Source organism: Uloborus diversus, chromosome 1 (assembly GCF_026930045.1).
Source record: "Uloborus diversus isolate 005 chromosome 1, Udiv.v.3.1, whole genome shotgun sequence".
Lineage (NCBI taxonomy): Eukaryota > Metazoa > Arthropoda > Arachnida > Araneae > Uloboridae > Uloborus > Uloborus diversus.
Window position 1 is genome coordinate 210,857,242 of NC_072731.1, and position 18,112 is coordinate 210,875,353.

At 33.2% G+C, this 18,112-nt stretch overlaps 1 protein-coding gene across 1 annotated transcript in view; it reads right to left on the reverse strand.

The window, feature by feature from the left end:
* Positions 1-18,112, reverse strand: part of LOC129224654 (paired box protein Pax-6-like) — a 163,859-nt gene that overhangs the window by 78,995 nt on the left and 66,752 nt on the right. The window contains exon 3 of the mRNA XM_054859189.1: positions 4,408-4,461. Coding sequence (XP_054715164.1) covers positions 4,408-4,461 — 54 coding nt within the window. The remainder of the gene's footprint in view (positions 1-4,407; positions 4,462-18,112) is intronic.

Genomic DNA, 18,112 nt, shown 5'->3' on the forward strand with positions numbered 1-18,112 from the left:
GGACTTTTTGAGATACGCCTTCTCCTGCGGAAAGTAATCATGTATGAGTCTTATTCTCATATTTCCACAAAATGTAGAAAATAAACCTGACGTAAGAAGACGACCTACAGTTCCGACATCAGCAAGCCTATATTTCCCAAAAACATATCAAAAATCTAATTCGCTAGAAATTTTGTAATGAATTGTTCCCCTGCGTAATTTTTAAATCTTGTAAATTTTTTTTCGATGTGGAGAACTGTGATAGAATGAGGCAAACAGTAAGCGAATAGTCAAAATGGTGTGCTTTCTTGTCCATTCTCTCGAACAGCGTAAAAATTAACATGTCCATATCACCCCTATATAAAAAGCAGTAAATTCAAATTGGAACGTATAAAATCAAAAAAAAAAAAAACATGGATTTAAAACTTTTAAAAATGTTTTTTATGCCACTACTTTTTTTCTTTTTCAAAATCAGTAGTATTATTCTTCTTTAACGTGAACTGCTGAATATTTTTTAGTAAATTGGTTTAAAAAAAAATATCATGAGAAGAAAAAAAAAAACTTGGGGGGATGGAAAATAATTACACTCTCTCTGTTTTTTAAGCGTAAATACTCATTATATAAAGTTTCAGAGCTTTGGCTAATAGCTAAGGGGACATTTGCATTTTGGAATACAGCTTTTAAGAAAAATCTAAAATAAACAACGGTTTCTGCTACCTTAATCAGAGAGATCTGACAAACGGAAGTAATTGTCAGAGTAAATAAACACAGTAAGGTATATATTTTCAAAAGAAATAAGAAAACCACATTACTCTAGACGTTTCACTTAATGAACTTTCTGATTTTGAGATACACTGTAGGAAAACTATCAATGTAGTAACTATTCAAACCTAGCAGGCATCATTTTCAAGAAGAAAAAACCAAAGGCGTAAATAGCAAAAAAGGAACTAATTTTCAATTTAAAAAATCATGCATCTGTTATCAATTTGTAAGAAAACTATTCTAACAAGAAAAATAGCCTGTTTCGTTTCAAGCTAAGCGTCCTTTTCTTGAAGGGTGTGATTCTTATGATGTCACCACAAGTGTTTGCGATGTTCATTGCAAGTATAACCTATTTATTATTGATATTAGTGACGTGTTGACGCTCTTATTTGCACTGAGAAAACAATAAGCCTTCATCACAGAAAAGAAAATTTTATTTAGAGAGCACAAAAAAGAAAAAAAAGAAAGAAAGAAAGGAAAAAAAAATCTCAACTCAACTTCTTTTTAATGAAATTTTATGCAGTATCTCTCCGAAAGCTCTCGGCGATAACATAAACCAGTCGTCCTCAAAATCGAATGCTTACATTGGGAACGCAAAAATATTAAATAATTAAAAGCGAAGCAGAGGAAACGAAGCGGGGAAAAGAAGATGTATTAATTACATAAATTAATATGCGCAAAGAAGATTTCTGGAGAGAGCCGCTTATATTTTTTTTCGTCATTTTCTTCAAAAGAAATTACATTTCTGAGAGACGGAAAAGGTTCTCTTTTCTTTTTTTCCCCGCATTTTCTGTGTTGTTAATGATTTCATTTCAATTTAATCCTTCGAGCGAAATGTATTTTTAATATACACGGCGGGGGCGTCGAGAGAGAAAGTTCTTTTTAGAACGAATCTTTCGAAGGTTATCTCGCGACATTTATTCGAAATGTCAACTTCTACTTTTGCGTGATCACGTGTTACTGAGGCGAGTTTTAAATGGTGGAATGAGGGGGATTGAGATTATCTTTATATGATTTGTTCTTTCAGATCCATTGGCATTTTTTCCCCCGTGACACCGCCAAACAACTCGAGTGGCTATTTGTTTTGCTCCTGCGGGGGCTTTAGCCAAGAGGTTTATACCTATCCCCGAACCTCATTTCCGTAATAGACAAATTCTTATCTTTAAAACTGGTATTACTCGTAATATAAGGTAACTACGTTCATACTTTCGAATATATACAAAGTTATATCTGTGTGTGTATGTGCACTGTTAAAATTAGTTGCATATGGGTGAAACTCAGTAGAATCAGAGGCACATCTTTAAGGGTGCTTTTGGCCCTCAATGGCACTCTTAAGGATACCAGAGGGTGCCAAATGGCATCCTTAGAAGTGTCACAGGGTGCACGTGGAACCAAATGGCACTTTTTGGGGTCACTTAGGGGTGCCATAAGGAATCAATTGGCACACTTAAGGCAATGCTGCTGTCGCTACAGTATTTCACCCTAAAAGGTGCCATGTGCAACCCGCAGTTTTAGCAATGTGTATATGACTTCAAAACAAGGTGTGACCTGTATCACCCAACCACCCAAGAAACACGATACTTTTTGTTTACGACTTTATTATGTGCCTTCTTATACCTAAATAGAGCAATGCGTACAATTTGAAATATCATAAATAGTGTTTCCCAAATACTACTTGAAAAATCAATATTACCAAGAATAAATCAAAGCATTAGAAAAACAAATGATTGTTATAAATTTAATTCAACTTAAAATTGTAGAAAATTATATCAATCTCCTAATAAACAGAGCAAAATCGAGAATATGCATCGAGTGAATTTCGATTTGAAATTTAAGTTAATTGTTATAAGTCTGCAAGACACTATGCGGGTACTTTGAGACACATGAAGTAAAATTTATCTTACTACTTTCAAACGAAAAATAACTTAGCACATCAACTTCTCTTACAGACATAAGGCTTAACTATACTTAAGAAGCTACAATTAAGCATTTTTTTGAAGAGTAAACAAACCTCGTTGAAAGATCGTCATAAAAATTATTTCCAAAATACTACTTGAAAAATCAATATTACCAAGAATAAATCAAAGCATTAGGAAAACAAATAATTGTAATAAATTTAATTCAACTTAAAATTGTAGAAAATTATTTCAATCTCCTAATAAACAGAGCAAAATCGAGAATATGCATCGAGTGAATTTCGATTTGAAATTTAAGTTAATTGTTATAAGTCTGCATGACACTATGCGGGTACTTTGAGACAAATGAAGTAAAATTTATCTTACTACTTTCAAACGAAAAATAACTTAGCACATCAACTTCTCTTACAGACATAAGGCTTAACTATACTTAAGAAGCTACAATTAAGCATTTTTTTGAAAAGTAAACAAAGCTCGTTGAAAGAATCAACAGTGGTGGAACCTGCTAAAGAAGTCTTTTTCATAGTTTAGAGCCCTTTTAGATGGAATTTTGAAATACTTAACCAAAAATGTTTTTATTTGGTAGACAGTGCACTATGGTAAAAAGCATCTTATAGACAAATTTCAAGTTTATAGGTGAAAAATTAAAAAGGTTATGACACGTCCAATAATCCGGACATATATGATTGAAATACATATTTCAGATATTAAAATGATGAAACATAAAACGAACTTCTTTGTAAAATATTTTCTAAACAATAATAAAACATAATATATAAGCATTGAAATGATTAATAAAAGATTATACATTTTTAAAAGATAAGGGAAAAAAAAACCCTCACTTTCGCGACGAGAATCCGTGGTTGAGAAAATAATCCAGTCTCATTCTCTCTCTCCCAATCCCTATTTCTTATTGTTGTCAATACCAAAATGAAAAATTCTTGCACGGATAATAATAAGCAGATTGTAAAGAGTTCACTACTCGAAAAATTGAAATTTATTCAATTAATAAATGATTAGCAGCTGTTTAAAAAGTTCATGTTCGGTATACCGGACGCTAAATCTGAAAGGGTTAGCATAGTAAATCATAGTAGTCTTCCAAAATTGAATGAACTTAACTTCTCTCTCTCTAACGAAGCTCTAAAAACATTTTTAAAAAGGATAGCGGATGAGATATCGAAATAGCCTCACTAAATTAGGTAATGAAAAAAAAGGAGATATTACAAAGTTTATTGTTAATCCCGATTGAATATCTCTGTAGTTAATTAAAAAGTATCCATCCCAGAATGGGTTCCGAAACGTGTAGTTAACTTACTCTTCGGTGAAAACTGTAGTAAACTGTATTTAGTTTTAAAAAATTCCCATTACAGAATATGTTCCGAAGAACCAAGCTGCAAATAAAATACAGTAATCGAAAGGAACTATGCTGATCCAACATTCAAAAACAAATTTTACTACTTCGACCAAAGCTTGTCTTTGAACTTGTCACATTCGGTATTAAGAAGAAAAGCTTAACAACTCAGGCCGATAACAGTTGTTGTATATGTCATGACTGCAGTGCGCTTGCTATTCTGATGCACAAAAAGTTTTTTAAAACATATCGTTGCTGAATGAAATTTTTTTATTACTGAACACAAAATATTGTCGTCTACCAAATTGACAGCGAATTATACAATGGAAGCGGTCAGCTTGACTGCTTCCGTTCTGCATTTGCTGAATTTAGGGATCGAGTGTAATGAAAATCACTGACCTGTATCTTGCACGGCCAGCAAAGGAATGGGGCTGTATACGCTGCGTCTGGAATCTACAAGGGGACGACAGACACAAGGTCAGAACTCTTGCTGGCTTCAACATATTTATCAATAAAGCACATATTAATCAAAGATCAATAAAATAAGAACACAAATAAGATTCACTGCCGCTTTGAATTGTATTTTTTAAAAGTATTATTTCTTCATTAATATATATCTATTATGCGGACGCTCGTTGTTACTGCAAAAATTTCCATCAAATTACATTTCTCTCAAAGCGAATTAGAAAACCTTCCCGTTACAGAATTTGATGCCTATTCTTATGCCATTAACATACACATCAAATCCAATGTACATTAGTCTCTAAACGCAGCTTCAGAAAATCTAAGAAAAATTAAATCTCAAAGTTTACTAAACACAGATTGCCTCAGCAACATTTCATCAGAGTAGACCTCAAAGTTTGTTTATGCATATGTTTATTTATGAACATGTTAGTTTATGAACATGTTAATTTAAATAATGCATTTTTCATGCTGAGCATGGAAACAACAAAAATGCTTATTGCTTTTTATTTATCCTGGCTCTACCTCGTTTTTAGAATCCTACAATAAGCGCTTTACATCCAGAGAGAGGGTCATGACTCCCTCCCCCCTTCAACGACCAAATATAGCCTAAAACTGTATTTATTTATTTATTTTAGGACTTATATTTCGAAAAAATTGTCCCAGAATCTCTATTTGCACCAGAAATTTTCACTTTGACTCCCTACAAAACTTGAAGCTGGATCCACTCATGTTTATATCAAATCAAATGTCTGAATTTACAATACGTAGTACTTTTTTAATTAAGATTATAAATTGCATATTGTAGGTAGTATAGCTTATAGCGTACGTAAAGTACAATTTACCATATTTACTAGTCCTATGACAATCAATTATTGATTATGTCTACTGTACAATTAAGCAAAATAATTATTAATACAGTGAAATCCCACTACAGCGAATACCAATACAACGAAATATCCGTTTCAACGAAATAAATGCTCAGTTCAGAATTAATATCCATCATATAGCTTAAATTTCATTACAACGAAATTCCCATTGCAACGCACAAAATTTGCGATCCCTTAGAGTTCGTTGTAACGGGATTTTTCTAAACCTTTTTTTTTTAATCCGATGTTTTCTTTCTAGTAGTTTTACTCAATTAAAGATCACTAAGCTCTTATCCGACATTAAAGCGCATCTCGTGATCACTTTGTGCAGAAACAGAGACGTCGAACCTCACTTACAACCAGAAACAGCGAAGTTTCCCACGGGGGTCTCCTCCTGAAAAAAGCCCCTCTTTTCCCCCCACCGGAATCGGGCGACTATTTATCGTCACCCGCGCGGGGCACACAATTGAGCGATCTCATTAGTGGAGTTGTGGACATGCGTCATGTGGGGAACACAGAAACCAGGGTGTTTATGACGAATTATGACTTCAACGTTGTTGGGGGCAGCCCTCCCTTCCCCCTTCGAGCGCGGGGAACAACACACTGGAGGATCCTCGAAGCCCCTCTTCGAGCAAAATGCACAGACATATTAACAGCTCGGTGAGGAGTACTCTTCACATTGACTTCCCGATTTGCTCTACAAGGCGGCATCTTTCTGGCTGTTTTCACGATTTCCAGCTGAAGAACGTAGTAAAAACTTGCTTTAAATGGCAGAAAATATGGCGCAAGGTAATGTTAATAACTGAACATGGTGTACCGTTACATTTATAACAACTTCCTGTAAATGACAGTGAATGCTTCACCGTAATATCCATTAAATCTTGCTTTAAATGAATGTGGTGCATCACAATATCTATAAAATCTTGCTTTAAATTGCAGTCAACATGGTATACCGTAATTTAAATGACAATGAGCATATCGCACCGTATTTATAAAAACTTGCTTAAAATAACAGTGAACGTGGTGCATCGTAATATCCATAAAGACTCATTTCGAAGGACATTCGTTGAACACGTGTACACGCTGGATATAGACGTAGCTTATTCACTCCAATAATAACTGGAGGAATATGCGAGAATAGCAAAGGGTTTATTTGAGACTTTTTCGCTTCTTATAAGACCATTTTATTTTCGTTTTCTAGACTTCATAAGGACAGACATTATAGCTCGTTACGGCATTTCACTTGTTTTTGTACTGGGGATAAAATGTTACAAAATCGGTAATGGTTACAAAAAGTAATTTTCACACACGCCATATTAAATATTACTTTTAGAAAATTTATCTAGACATCGATTTATTACAACATTAAATGCAGTTTCCGAGTTAAGGCTAAAATATGTGAATGAGTGTACTTAAGCATTACAATGTCGTGCACTTTTTAGATGTGGGTTGAGTTGAACGCAGCACTTGTTCTAATTGACTCATCTTTTTCATGTTTTTGGCCCCATATAAGATTATTTAATGTTATGCATTTGAAATTTTATTTTACTAGTATTGTATTAAATATTTTAAGTTTTGTTTTAAAACTACGCTCTTTCCTAAACACAAAATTTGATTCATTTTGAAAGATATTAATCGACTTGACTAATTCTGGATTTAAATTCATGGATAACTAGTTGTTACAAGAATAATTGCGCACTCTTATGTTGTTTTTAATGCACAAATTTGACAGTTCATGAATACTTAAAGTTCATTAGTCGCTGAATACTCAACACAGCAAAGGAACTAAAGGTCGGCGTATATAGGGTACAAACTTTGCAGTGCTTTGAATTAAATACTGATTTTTTTTATCTGAAAAGACTTCAGCACTTCTTAGGATTAAATAAACACAAAAAGAAACCACTTTTCCGAACTATGGATCTCAGTGGTTCAATTTCATAACCACCCCTTCAAAATTCATGCGGATCTCGTCCGCCATATTTGCCACCAAGATCGTCCAGATTCTAATCTCCTGTCCCACCCCGAACGCCCCCGGGAAAGGACTGAGAACAAAACCCATAACAGGAATACAACACCCCAAAATCAAAAAAACAGGACGGGGAAAAACCGTGCACAATGCAATAAAACATTACATCCGGGGAGAATTAAGATTATGAGGAGAGAGAATGGGTCAACTTGTAGCTGATCTGTTTATCAATATCGCTTTGTGCCCCGAGTCCCATTGATGAATTTGCATACTCCAGCTAAACGATGGATCGATGGGTTTCCTTCGAAGAGTCTGAGGCGGTGCAGGCGACGGAAAATGGCTGGAATTGTGCAACGGTGTTGATAAATGGAAAAGGAAACATTCTGGGATCACTAGGAGATGACGTGCGATTGAAAATTGCTGTTTCTGGTAGATTCAGAAATGGCAGACGAGAAAATTAAAAAGAAAGACGAGAAAAAGGTCGGAGCAATGGTTAAAGCATGAAAAAAAAAAAAAAAAAGCTTTTTACTCTCATTTTTCCATTGTTGTCTATTTAAATTGTGGCATCATTACACTATTATCTCTAGTATTAAATGATGGAAATACACGGACACTATAATGCTTGTTGATCAAAAACATTCAGAAACTGCCACAAAAGGACGATTGAATTCAAAAGAGGTACAAAAAGAGCTTTTTATAGGAATTAATACGCTCAGTTTCCCCATGTTAACCCTTATTAAGGCTACTTCTGTCAATCAGGGCAAGATTAAAATTTCTTTAGATTTGGTTTCGTTTAAGAAAAGAGATAATTAAGCATACAAATATTTTTTAACGCTTACCCCCCTATTTGCTTGTGGGAGAGGCAAGGGTATGATGTTTCATACGATTAAAAATTGATTTACGAAGATGTAAACATACATCCGTCCACCTTAGAAAATACTGGGGACAAATTTAGTTTTTAGCAAATATCAGTTTGAATTGTTGGGGAAAAGAAAATAAGTTAGATACACTGGTAAAGGAAGTAGAGTTAGATACACTACATCAAATAGTGCATGTAACGAAACTATGAAAAACGAAATTTCATAGTAACGTTAAAATTTTGCAATTTGTACGCTACTGTAATTAAGCTGACAAAATAAGTTTCAGACAAATACTGGTTTGAAAGAATGGCGAAAAGAAAATAACGACTTCATTAAATAGTGTGCCTATCGAAAGCTCAAAAGGGTACAAACGAAACTAAGGAAAGAGGTAATTTCAGAGCATTGCTAAAAATTTACTAGTCGTACGGTTGTAATAAAGCTGAACTATGAGATAATGAAATAACTTTCAAAATGGCGGAAAGAATTACTACGCTATAAAAAAGTGTATTTCCCCCAAAACGTGACGGCTGAATTGCAAGAACTGATAACGAAACTGAGAAACACGGAATTTGAGAAGGAATGTTAAATTTTTGCTTGTAGTAGTAATTGTAATGAAGCTGAAGTAGGTATCCGACAAAATATGTTTAAAATAAACATTGATGTAAACGAATGGCGGAAAGAAAATTAATAATCTATTAAGCAGCACGACTGCCAAATGCAAAAAGGTTAACGTTGATAACGAAATTATGAGTAAAAAAGAATTACAGAAGAAAAACTAAGGAATTACAGCACAGACGAAAAGGCGTCCATGGTTGTAATGAAGCTGAATTGCGAGACAAAATAAGTTTTAGACTGGCAGAACGAATCGTGAGATGAAAATATATTTTACTGAACTCTTTATTATCTCCTTAATACTTGTGAGTGCTGAATGGTTAAAAATGGTGATATAAAAATGAGAACAACTCTAACAAATAACTAACGAATAAGCGAATGGTGAAAATTACTGCTATTAAATAGTGGGTTTCCCAAATACGCCTGCCTTCTGAAAAACTAGAACTGATAACGAAACTAAAAAGAGGATATATTAATTTACTACATGATTGTAATGAGGCGGGTTAGACTAAATTATTTTTCGGTAAACATTGGTTTCAACGAATGGTGAAAGGAAAATTACCACTCCAGTGCTGTCTGCCCCAAATGCAAGGAAATTGACATGCGACCAGTTAAGACGAATCAGTCTGAATGAGGGAGAAAGGGAAAAATTTGATACGTGTGTTTTGTTCATTTCAATGTGACTGTGCTTAATTTTGAGGCCAACACACATGAAAAAAACTGGCGTCTCTGCAAACTAGCAAATGCGTCCATTTCAGTCACTGAACCGAATGTTCTCCTTTCCCTCTTATTGATGGTTTGACGGTAAATAGTTGTTCCCTGAATAGTAGTCCCCTAAAAGTAGTTCCCTGAATAGCTGAAAGGTTACACTGTAAAAAAATTCCAGAATGCTACTGAGTATTTCCATGTAACGTTTAGGGATTTCAATGGTTTTCTATCTACTTCTTGGAAATATCAAGTATCACTGTTAAAAAGTTTCCTGAATTGCTACAAGTGGTCTGAATGCAGACTTCTCTCTGTTGTAAAAAATATTTTTAGTTAACAGTTTAAAGGTTAGCTGAGAGTATTTCTAAGGTGTATCGACTTCAATTCGATTACAGCTTGTCTATGCTGATTGAACAACCAAAGGGAGCGAATAAGCATTTACTTCGTAGCTTTGCAAGAATTGCAATCAAGTGAGATGCTTGATACTTATTTGCAATTCTAGCTTAGCTTTGGCCATGTTCGCAATACTGCTTTTGGAACTGTCTTGATAAATCAGGAAGGTTCCAGGCTGTTATATTATCCCTACCTATGATTATTCTGAAGTTCCAGAGACACAATTGACTTTAAGCGGGAAGATTTCTGGATTTTTCAGGAAGGTTACTGAATTTTGGCGGGAAACATTCCTGGCTTTTGTGAGATATGTTACCGGTAGAAATTGGGCACATCAGCTGCTCATTATTTTCCAGGAACGTTTCTGAATCGTTTTTACAGTGTAACATAACCACCGAAAGTAAGGGGGAATAAAGGATTTCAGAAGAAATGTAAAAACTTACTGGTTGTAGTGGTTGAGGGCTGAACTACGCGGCAAAATAAGTTTTAATCAAACACTGGTTTGAGAAAAGAAAATGAATTTCCCGCGCTCATTGCGGCAGATGGATGTGCGACCATTACTCATGAGTGCAGCGCACGTGTTTTCGTTCCAAGCAAATCCCGGCGTGACAGAAGTCGCGTTCCCTGCGGAAACAACGGCCATCTTCATTCACAAAACTGTCATCGCGGCATGACAAATGGAGTCGGCCATCTTCTGATTCATGCATTTATTCATGGGCGGAGGTGATTATTTCTCGAATGCTTGCCTCCTAGTGCGGAATTTTCGCATTCCGGAGCGTGACCTTTGAATATGCAACGGGAGAGGAAAAGGTTTTTTTTTTCTTTTTTTTTTAAATTTTATTATTATCGCTCTTTGCTTTCTATTTTTCCTGAATTCTTTCAGTGGTGAGATGAAGTGTTCTCAGCACCCGAAAGGCGTGGTATGAATCTTTAATAAGTTAAGTCTTAAATGATATGACTCGAGTTCATTTCGTTAAGTGTGAGAAAGGGTAACATTAACATGTCAAAATGCTCATACTCAGTATGAAAATTTTTAGTTCTGACTTCGTTATTGTCTTTTTATTTTTGGATAGCTTAGCTTATTTCGTGTTCTAGGTTTAGTTTAAGTGCCGTCGTACCATATTCAGGGCGCTCATATTCAAAATTTTAAGGGGGGGGGGGCTCAAAAATTTTCCCCATGGTTTAGCAAAATATTTTCCCCGTGGAAACCGATTTCAGTACAGATTAGACATATTAAAACTACTTTTAATAACTTATTCATTAATGGCTGAAAAAGAAATTTTTATACATTTTTGCAAAGAAAATAGCACTAAAAGCAAGGAATTTCTCATTTCAAAGGGGGGCTTGAGCCCCTCTTGCCCCCCCTATATGGGCGCTCTTGCGCCGTATATCGGATTTCTCGGAATGGAAAATGGAAGAAAAAATTGACAAAATGAAACTATCTCATTGCCCCCTCCAGCACAAAAAAAAAAAAAAAATAAATAAAATAAAATAAATAAATAAATAAAATAAAAATAATAAAGAATGAAAGAATTCGGAAGGTGATTGCGATAAAAAGAACCTAAATCACAAGAATTACTCATGCAGTAACCTCTCGTTGTGTTATTTAATCAAATGCATCGTACTTGATTTAAATCTAAAGGGGAGAAAATAATAATTATAAAGAAAAAACCTTTATGTAACTTTTTGGATACCACTGCAGTTTCTCAACATTCCAAACCATATACCATTTTCCGCAGTTAGTTTCAAGTAGACGACAACGAAATGTTTCAAGTTCTAAAATTTGGCAAATCACTTAGGCTATGTTTCATCCAAAGAAAAGGAACAATATTTTTTTAAAAATTTAAGAAACGTTATAGATCAATGTACAATATCGTCCGCACCATGTTAAAGTAACCGATGTGAAAATTTGCACTTTTCAAGAGAGCTAAAACACTAAGTATAGTTCTTTTCCACCTGACGTGTTTAGTTATTTCCAATGTTTTAATTTTTATAGATAACTTAAAGAGTAAAACAATTGTTTGAAGTAGTTATAACTAGTAGCTCGTTTTTGAGTATTACGGCAGGTATCGAATTTGAAAAACGTGATGTTTCACATTTGTTAAATAACCATGGTGCTGATGGCATCCAAAGTTTCATTTTTTTTTTTTTTTTCCAATTATCGAACACAGATTATTGTTTAAATGATCTATCAAGCAGTGAGAAGGAAAGGAATGTAAGTGGACTTTTTCAAATTTTGAATAAAACGCGTTTGAAGGTAAGGTGCTAGGTAGGCTTTTGCCGATTTTTTAAAATCATGCTGCATAGCAGAACTTACCAGGACTACGAGTACAATCTCTTGCCCTCAAGACAGGGGAGAGGTCACCGAGACAAGATGTTTCCAAATTTTTAATTTTGTCACTTACATCCCTTTGCTTCTGTTTCTGCCTCATATATATGGGTCATTCTCCAGAAAACGTAACTTTTGAACGTAAATATTTTTCAATTTCGAAACCTTTTGTTTTCTTTTCATTCTTACATGAAAGTGTTACCTACTAGAAGTAACCACAAACAATGGCCCAGCTAAGTTCCAATTATTTTACTCATAAACTTAAAAAAAAAAGAAAAAAACTTTTAATATTTGAAAATCGAGGACAATTTAATATCAAAGTATTAATTTTGTGAATTGTGCAAACAATCAATTATTTTAGTGATTGGTTGGAACATAATATTAAGCTCTCTTAATAAAAGTACGGTTTAATTAGTAGTTTCAAATGTATGTTAAAAAATAGTATTTAGTAAATTTGAGGATATACTGGCAATTTATAATTTTGGTAGAATTCCTATTATTGATGTATTTCCCCTTTATCATTTATTGTCATCTCAGAAATAATGACAAATAAAGTCTGTCACGGAGGTGAGGAATTTTCCATTAGTATAGGCCTAATAGATGCATTTTTCAGGGAAATTTTTTTTTTATCGTTGCTACAACAATCTGAACATGTTAAGCATATGAAAATAAGTTCACTTCTTTTTTTTACATTAATTTACACCCCTGAAATTCAAGTGCACGGAGGTGAGAAGTCAGAATAACCACACTAAGTTTTTAAAGCAAAATCTATCTTCTTGTTTTTTGACAAAAATCTCACAACTTTAACTATGGCTTAAAACAAACAAGGGGTCTCTCTTGTATCATGGAAAATAAAATTTGATGTCATTACTGCCACGTGTTAATGAGAAATGGCATTTTGTGTTTAGCTAACGGAGGTGAGAGTTTATTGCGTGACATGACTCCTTGTCCTAAAAAACGAACTAAAACACAATATTAAAAAATTAAATATACTTAAACAATTAGTATTTAAGACACTTGTGAAAGGAATAATAAATAAATAAGTATATACTTTTAACTAAACGAGTTATTAAGCAACATAAACAGTCACACAAGGTGTGTGACACGCCACGGAGATGAGAATTGACATGTTGTGAACCAAAAATATAATAAAATAAAAATTATTATTAAAAAATTGTTGGCAGGTTTAAATAGATATATTTTTGATGAAATTAAAAAACATTGTTAAATGAATTGTTCCTTAAAAAAAAAAATTCTGTAAAAGGCGTGTGACAGAAATGTTACACTTTTTGAAGAACACTGTAAAAACGATTCAGAAACGTTCCTGGAAAATAATAGGCAGCTGATGTGCCCGATTTCAACCAGTAACATTTCTTACAAAAACCAGGAACGTTTTCCGATACAAGTGAGTAACCTTCCTGAAATGCTGGGAAATATCCCCTGTTAAAGCCAGTCGTGAACCTTCTACAAAAATTAAATAGGTTTAATGTATTTGATTAGAACCTTCCTGGTTTACCAAGAAAGGTCCAGAAGCATTACCGCGACCAAAGCTGCGCGAATAATTGCAAGCAAGAACCAACCATATTTCTTGCCTGCAATTCCTGCCTCGCAGGGCTGCAGCTATCCAGTGACTTATTTGCTCCCATTGGGAGTTCAGTCAATCTGGACGGGCCGTGATCAAATTGAAGCCGATACACCTTATAAACATGCTCAGTCATTCTTTAAACTGGTAGCAAAAAATATCTTTCACACCAGTGAAATGTCTGCATTCGTGCATCTTTTAGCAATTCAGGAAACTTTTTTGCGAAGATACTTGATTTTGCGGGGAAATAGGTGAAAACCTCTGAAATCCCGAAACGTTCCACGGAGATAACCAGTAACGTTTCGGAATTTCTTTACAGTGAAGGACCTATATATATATCATGTTTTTGAGACATCCTAATTTTAATATAACCAGAAATATTTTCATTGTTTAAAAATTAAACTATTTCCGCTCTCCTTTTCTCTTTTGAAAGTTCCTTACTCTACTGGGAAGAAAGTCTATGATCAAAGGGTTTAAAAGCTCTTAAAGGGCTAATGTTTGAGTATACAAAGAGTAGTAATTCCAAAGCATAACATAACGTGTGCAATGTAACTGACAACTTTGTCTTAAACTAACATTCTGGAAACAAACACGTGTCATTTATTTGTACGTTATAGTCTTTTTCTTTTAATGTCATATGTCACATTACTCTTATTTTTCTTTATAACTTACTCAATTTATGCGCAGTGTATCGAAGTTCTTCTGTAAAATAAAAAGCATTCATGAAAATACTTTATGAGTAATTTTCAATTCCCATTTGAAAAAAAAAAAAAAATTGAAAAAATGAAAACACAAAGAAGTTTTTAAATTTAAAATGTGGAAAGATTTTTTTCTTTTTTTTTTAAACAAGCATTTTTTGCTTGTTACAATTTTTCATCTTATTGAATGTTAAAGTTTATTTATCCACACGCAAACAATTCAAAGAAAAACATCATCAAAATTGGTAACATAATACTAGTTCATTACCTAGCTTAAATGTTAAGTCTAAATCAATGACGAGTTTGAAGTTAATTTTCCACTAATGTTTGTTATAAAGGAATATTGTAGAGGAAGCATACATTTATTAATTTCCAATAAATTTTTGATGGTGTAAATATTATGCGAATGTATTACAAATGTTTAAAAGTTACTGAAACCATTTCCATACGAACAAATTTCTCGATGTTCCGTAAAATTAAATCCCTGTATTATTAGTTTTTTTTTAGTTAATATTTTCATAATAGACTTCGTTATAGTGAACTAAACATCTATTTCACACTTTACTGAAATGAAATTTTGTCTGAAACAACATCACGACCTAAATTAAAATGATTTAAAAAAAAAAATTCCAGTGATAAAATCGATGAACTTGTATTCTATTTTCCCATATTTAGATCTTTAAAACAAAAAACTTCATAGCAAACATTTTATTTTATCCCAAATTGACGTATAATAACAGGAACAATTGCAACGTTTCGATCTAGCCAAGTCAAAGAACCATAACCAAAACTTTACCCCAAAGCAAAAACATCATTACACTATTTATTGATTGCGAAAAAAATTCTACATTTACAAACAATATAAAACAACAGATTTTCAACATCTTTACAGACTATCGAACGTTGCTTTCCCCGGGGATGGCTCACGTCCTTTACACACAGAAAAAAAGTTCTTTTATTCCAACTTTTTATTGACGTCGCACGGGCCTCGAGGTGCGAAACTGACACAAAATGCATCCTCAATGTCGCAGAAAATGTGGATCTATTTGATTTGAGCAAAATGTAGAAGGAATCTTATTTTGTCTCGTCAAAAATCTCTCTTCAAAGGAGCTATTCTTTTGGAAACACAATAGAAGTGCACTGGAAATGCATTCTAAAGCGTGAAAAATAGACCCGATTCTGTCAGATGGCAAGGCTGCTGCTTAATGCAGCTTCCCAGTTTTGATTTTCTGGAGCTGGTTGAAGTTGGAGTTATTTTTCCGCATGACCGTCGGCGATGGCGAGAAAATAATTCGCAGGAGCAAATCTCTTTTCAAAGAGAGGGAGTTGTGCCGCTATCACAATTTTGCAAATACTGAAACGCAAAATACTTTTATTTGTCAATTTAAAAAATCACACCTATCAGAGATAATTTCGGTGTGGAAGGAAGTTTAGAAAAAGGATAAAAATATAGAACAAAATTCAAAAACAGGAGGAAGCTATCAGAGAATGAGAAAAGAAAGTTTTTAGAACATAATAAAAGTAGGGAACACGGAAATCTAGGAAAAAATGTTATTCGCATAATGAATTCTTTCCAGTGTGGGTAGGGATGGGAAGATTTAGAGAGACCATCGGTTCTCCACCAGTGAGTTGTGAGCACAGCAAAAAAAAAAAAAAAAAATGATGCTGAAAAATTGTGACTTATTATTTACTGAAAGCAGAGCAAAACATAATGTATTTTGACATTACAAAATGTAAAACAAGTATTAAACTTAAATAAATTACTTATGAAAAAAAGATTTTATCAGTGTATTTTTATTTAAATAACTAATTTATAAATACCAATCAATGTTACATCTTATTGCTATTGTTTGCTGTGAATGTTTTACATAATAGAGGTTTTCACGATTGAAATTTCAATAGCTTCCATAACGGAATTCAGTTTGTTAATTGCATGAAGCAGTGAAGTTCAGTCGAAAAAAATTGTCAATTTTGTGTAACGCAAAACCATAATCAAAAAGCATAATACAATACCTTTTTTGTAATACATTTTGTAAAAATTCAGGTTTTATGGATGGGCGTGCGATCAATTATTTAGCTAAGCAATTAAATTAAAAAACAAAAACTAAAATATATTTTTATAAAAACAGAGGAATTGTTTTTATTTTTATTTATTTATTAATTTTTTTGAACAAAAAAACAAATTTCTATTGTTCAAATTTAGATTTTTAGTTGAGGCAGCGTTGTAGCTTTAACGTCAAAACGCTCAAAAAAATGAAAAAAAAAAAGATTGGGTGCATTGAATCAATGCTGCTTAGGTTGTAGTTTTACGAGAAGGGCAAGGAGGGGGAAGAGGAGGGGCTCTGTGAAAATTATAATTGAAAACTGGATCGCTAGTACCAAAAAGCTGAGAGCCACTGAGTTAGACATTTAATTTAAGCCCCACTTTGGAATATTACAGTCCATTTCAATATCCAATAAGCAGCTAATCTAAACTTTACGTTTCTAATTGAGTAAAGAAGATAGGAAACGTATATATATGTATAAGATAACATTATCTTAAAACTCTCATCATAAACCGAGCATTATTCTATACAGGGGATAAACATCAGAGGTGAATCTGCGCGATTTGAAGCAAAACTAAAAAAATGCCTGACAACAAAATTAATGAAAAAAAAAACCGCTCATTTGAAAAACTATATAAATGTTTAACAGTAAAGAAGAGGTCAGTTCATCGAAAACGGACAAAAATCAATGTCAACAGAAATGAGAAAAAGACTAATGCTCATTTCCACCTGATTTGTTACGAATTTTTCCAAATTAAAAAAGTTTTTCTCATAGAGTAAGCTGACTCATTAATGATTTAAGAAACATAAAAGTTAAGAGACATGAGCATACAGGGAAAAAAAAAATATTTTATAAAAGTATTTGCTACTTACTCTAGATATAGTAGAAGAATAAGAAAGATGGAGTGAAATGATAATGCATTAAGTTGAAGTAATGATTATAAAAGGTGGTTGAATCTAGGAACCAGAAAACCATGTTATGCAGGAAGTTTCTCTTTTGAATATTACTATTATCTTAGTAAAATTAAGCTATTACTAGGCAGAACATGTGAATTTTTTGAGAAAACTTTTTATTCAAACAATTATTTAGAGGAAAGCTTCTCGTTAGAATTACACTGTAAATCTTAAGATACCCAAAGACCAAAGTTCAATGACCACCTATTTGAACTCATTTGCCTCCTTTTTTTATAACACTTTGAACTGAATGATGATGGGTTTGCTGCACAAAGGAGATACATAGCTAAAAACTTCAATTTTCCAAAGTTTGTGTTAAAGCTTTATAAAAAAAAATAATGATCTAAAAACCTTTTTTTAAATAATTAAATGGGTAACTCATCTCTCATTGTTCTTAGTACAGTTATAAAAGTAAAAGGAAATTTAATTTGTTGCTTTAAGGTTCATTGTGAAAATTGACATTTGGAATTACCTCCTTTTTGCTGCAAGCCCACCAATTTTAAACTGTTTTACTAAAGTATGCCCGAAAATAAAAACACAAACTTGGCGAAAAATCTCCAAAAAAATGTACGTGTATCTTGTAAATGAGTAACGTTGCTCAGTAAAATTTCATTATGTGTAAGTTGAAATCT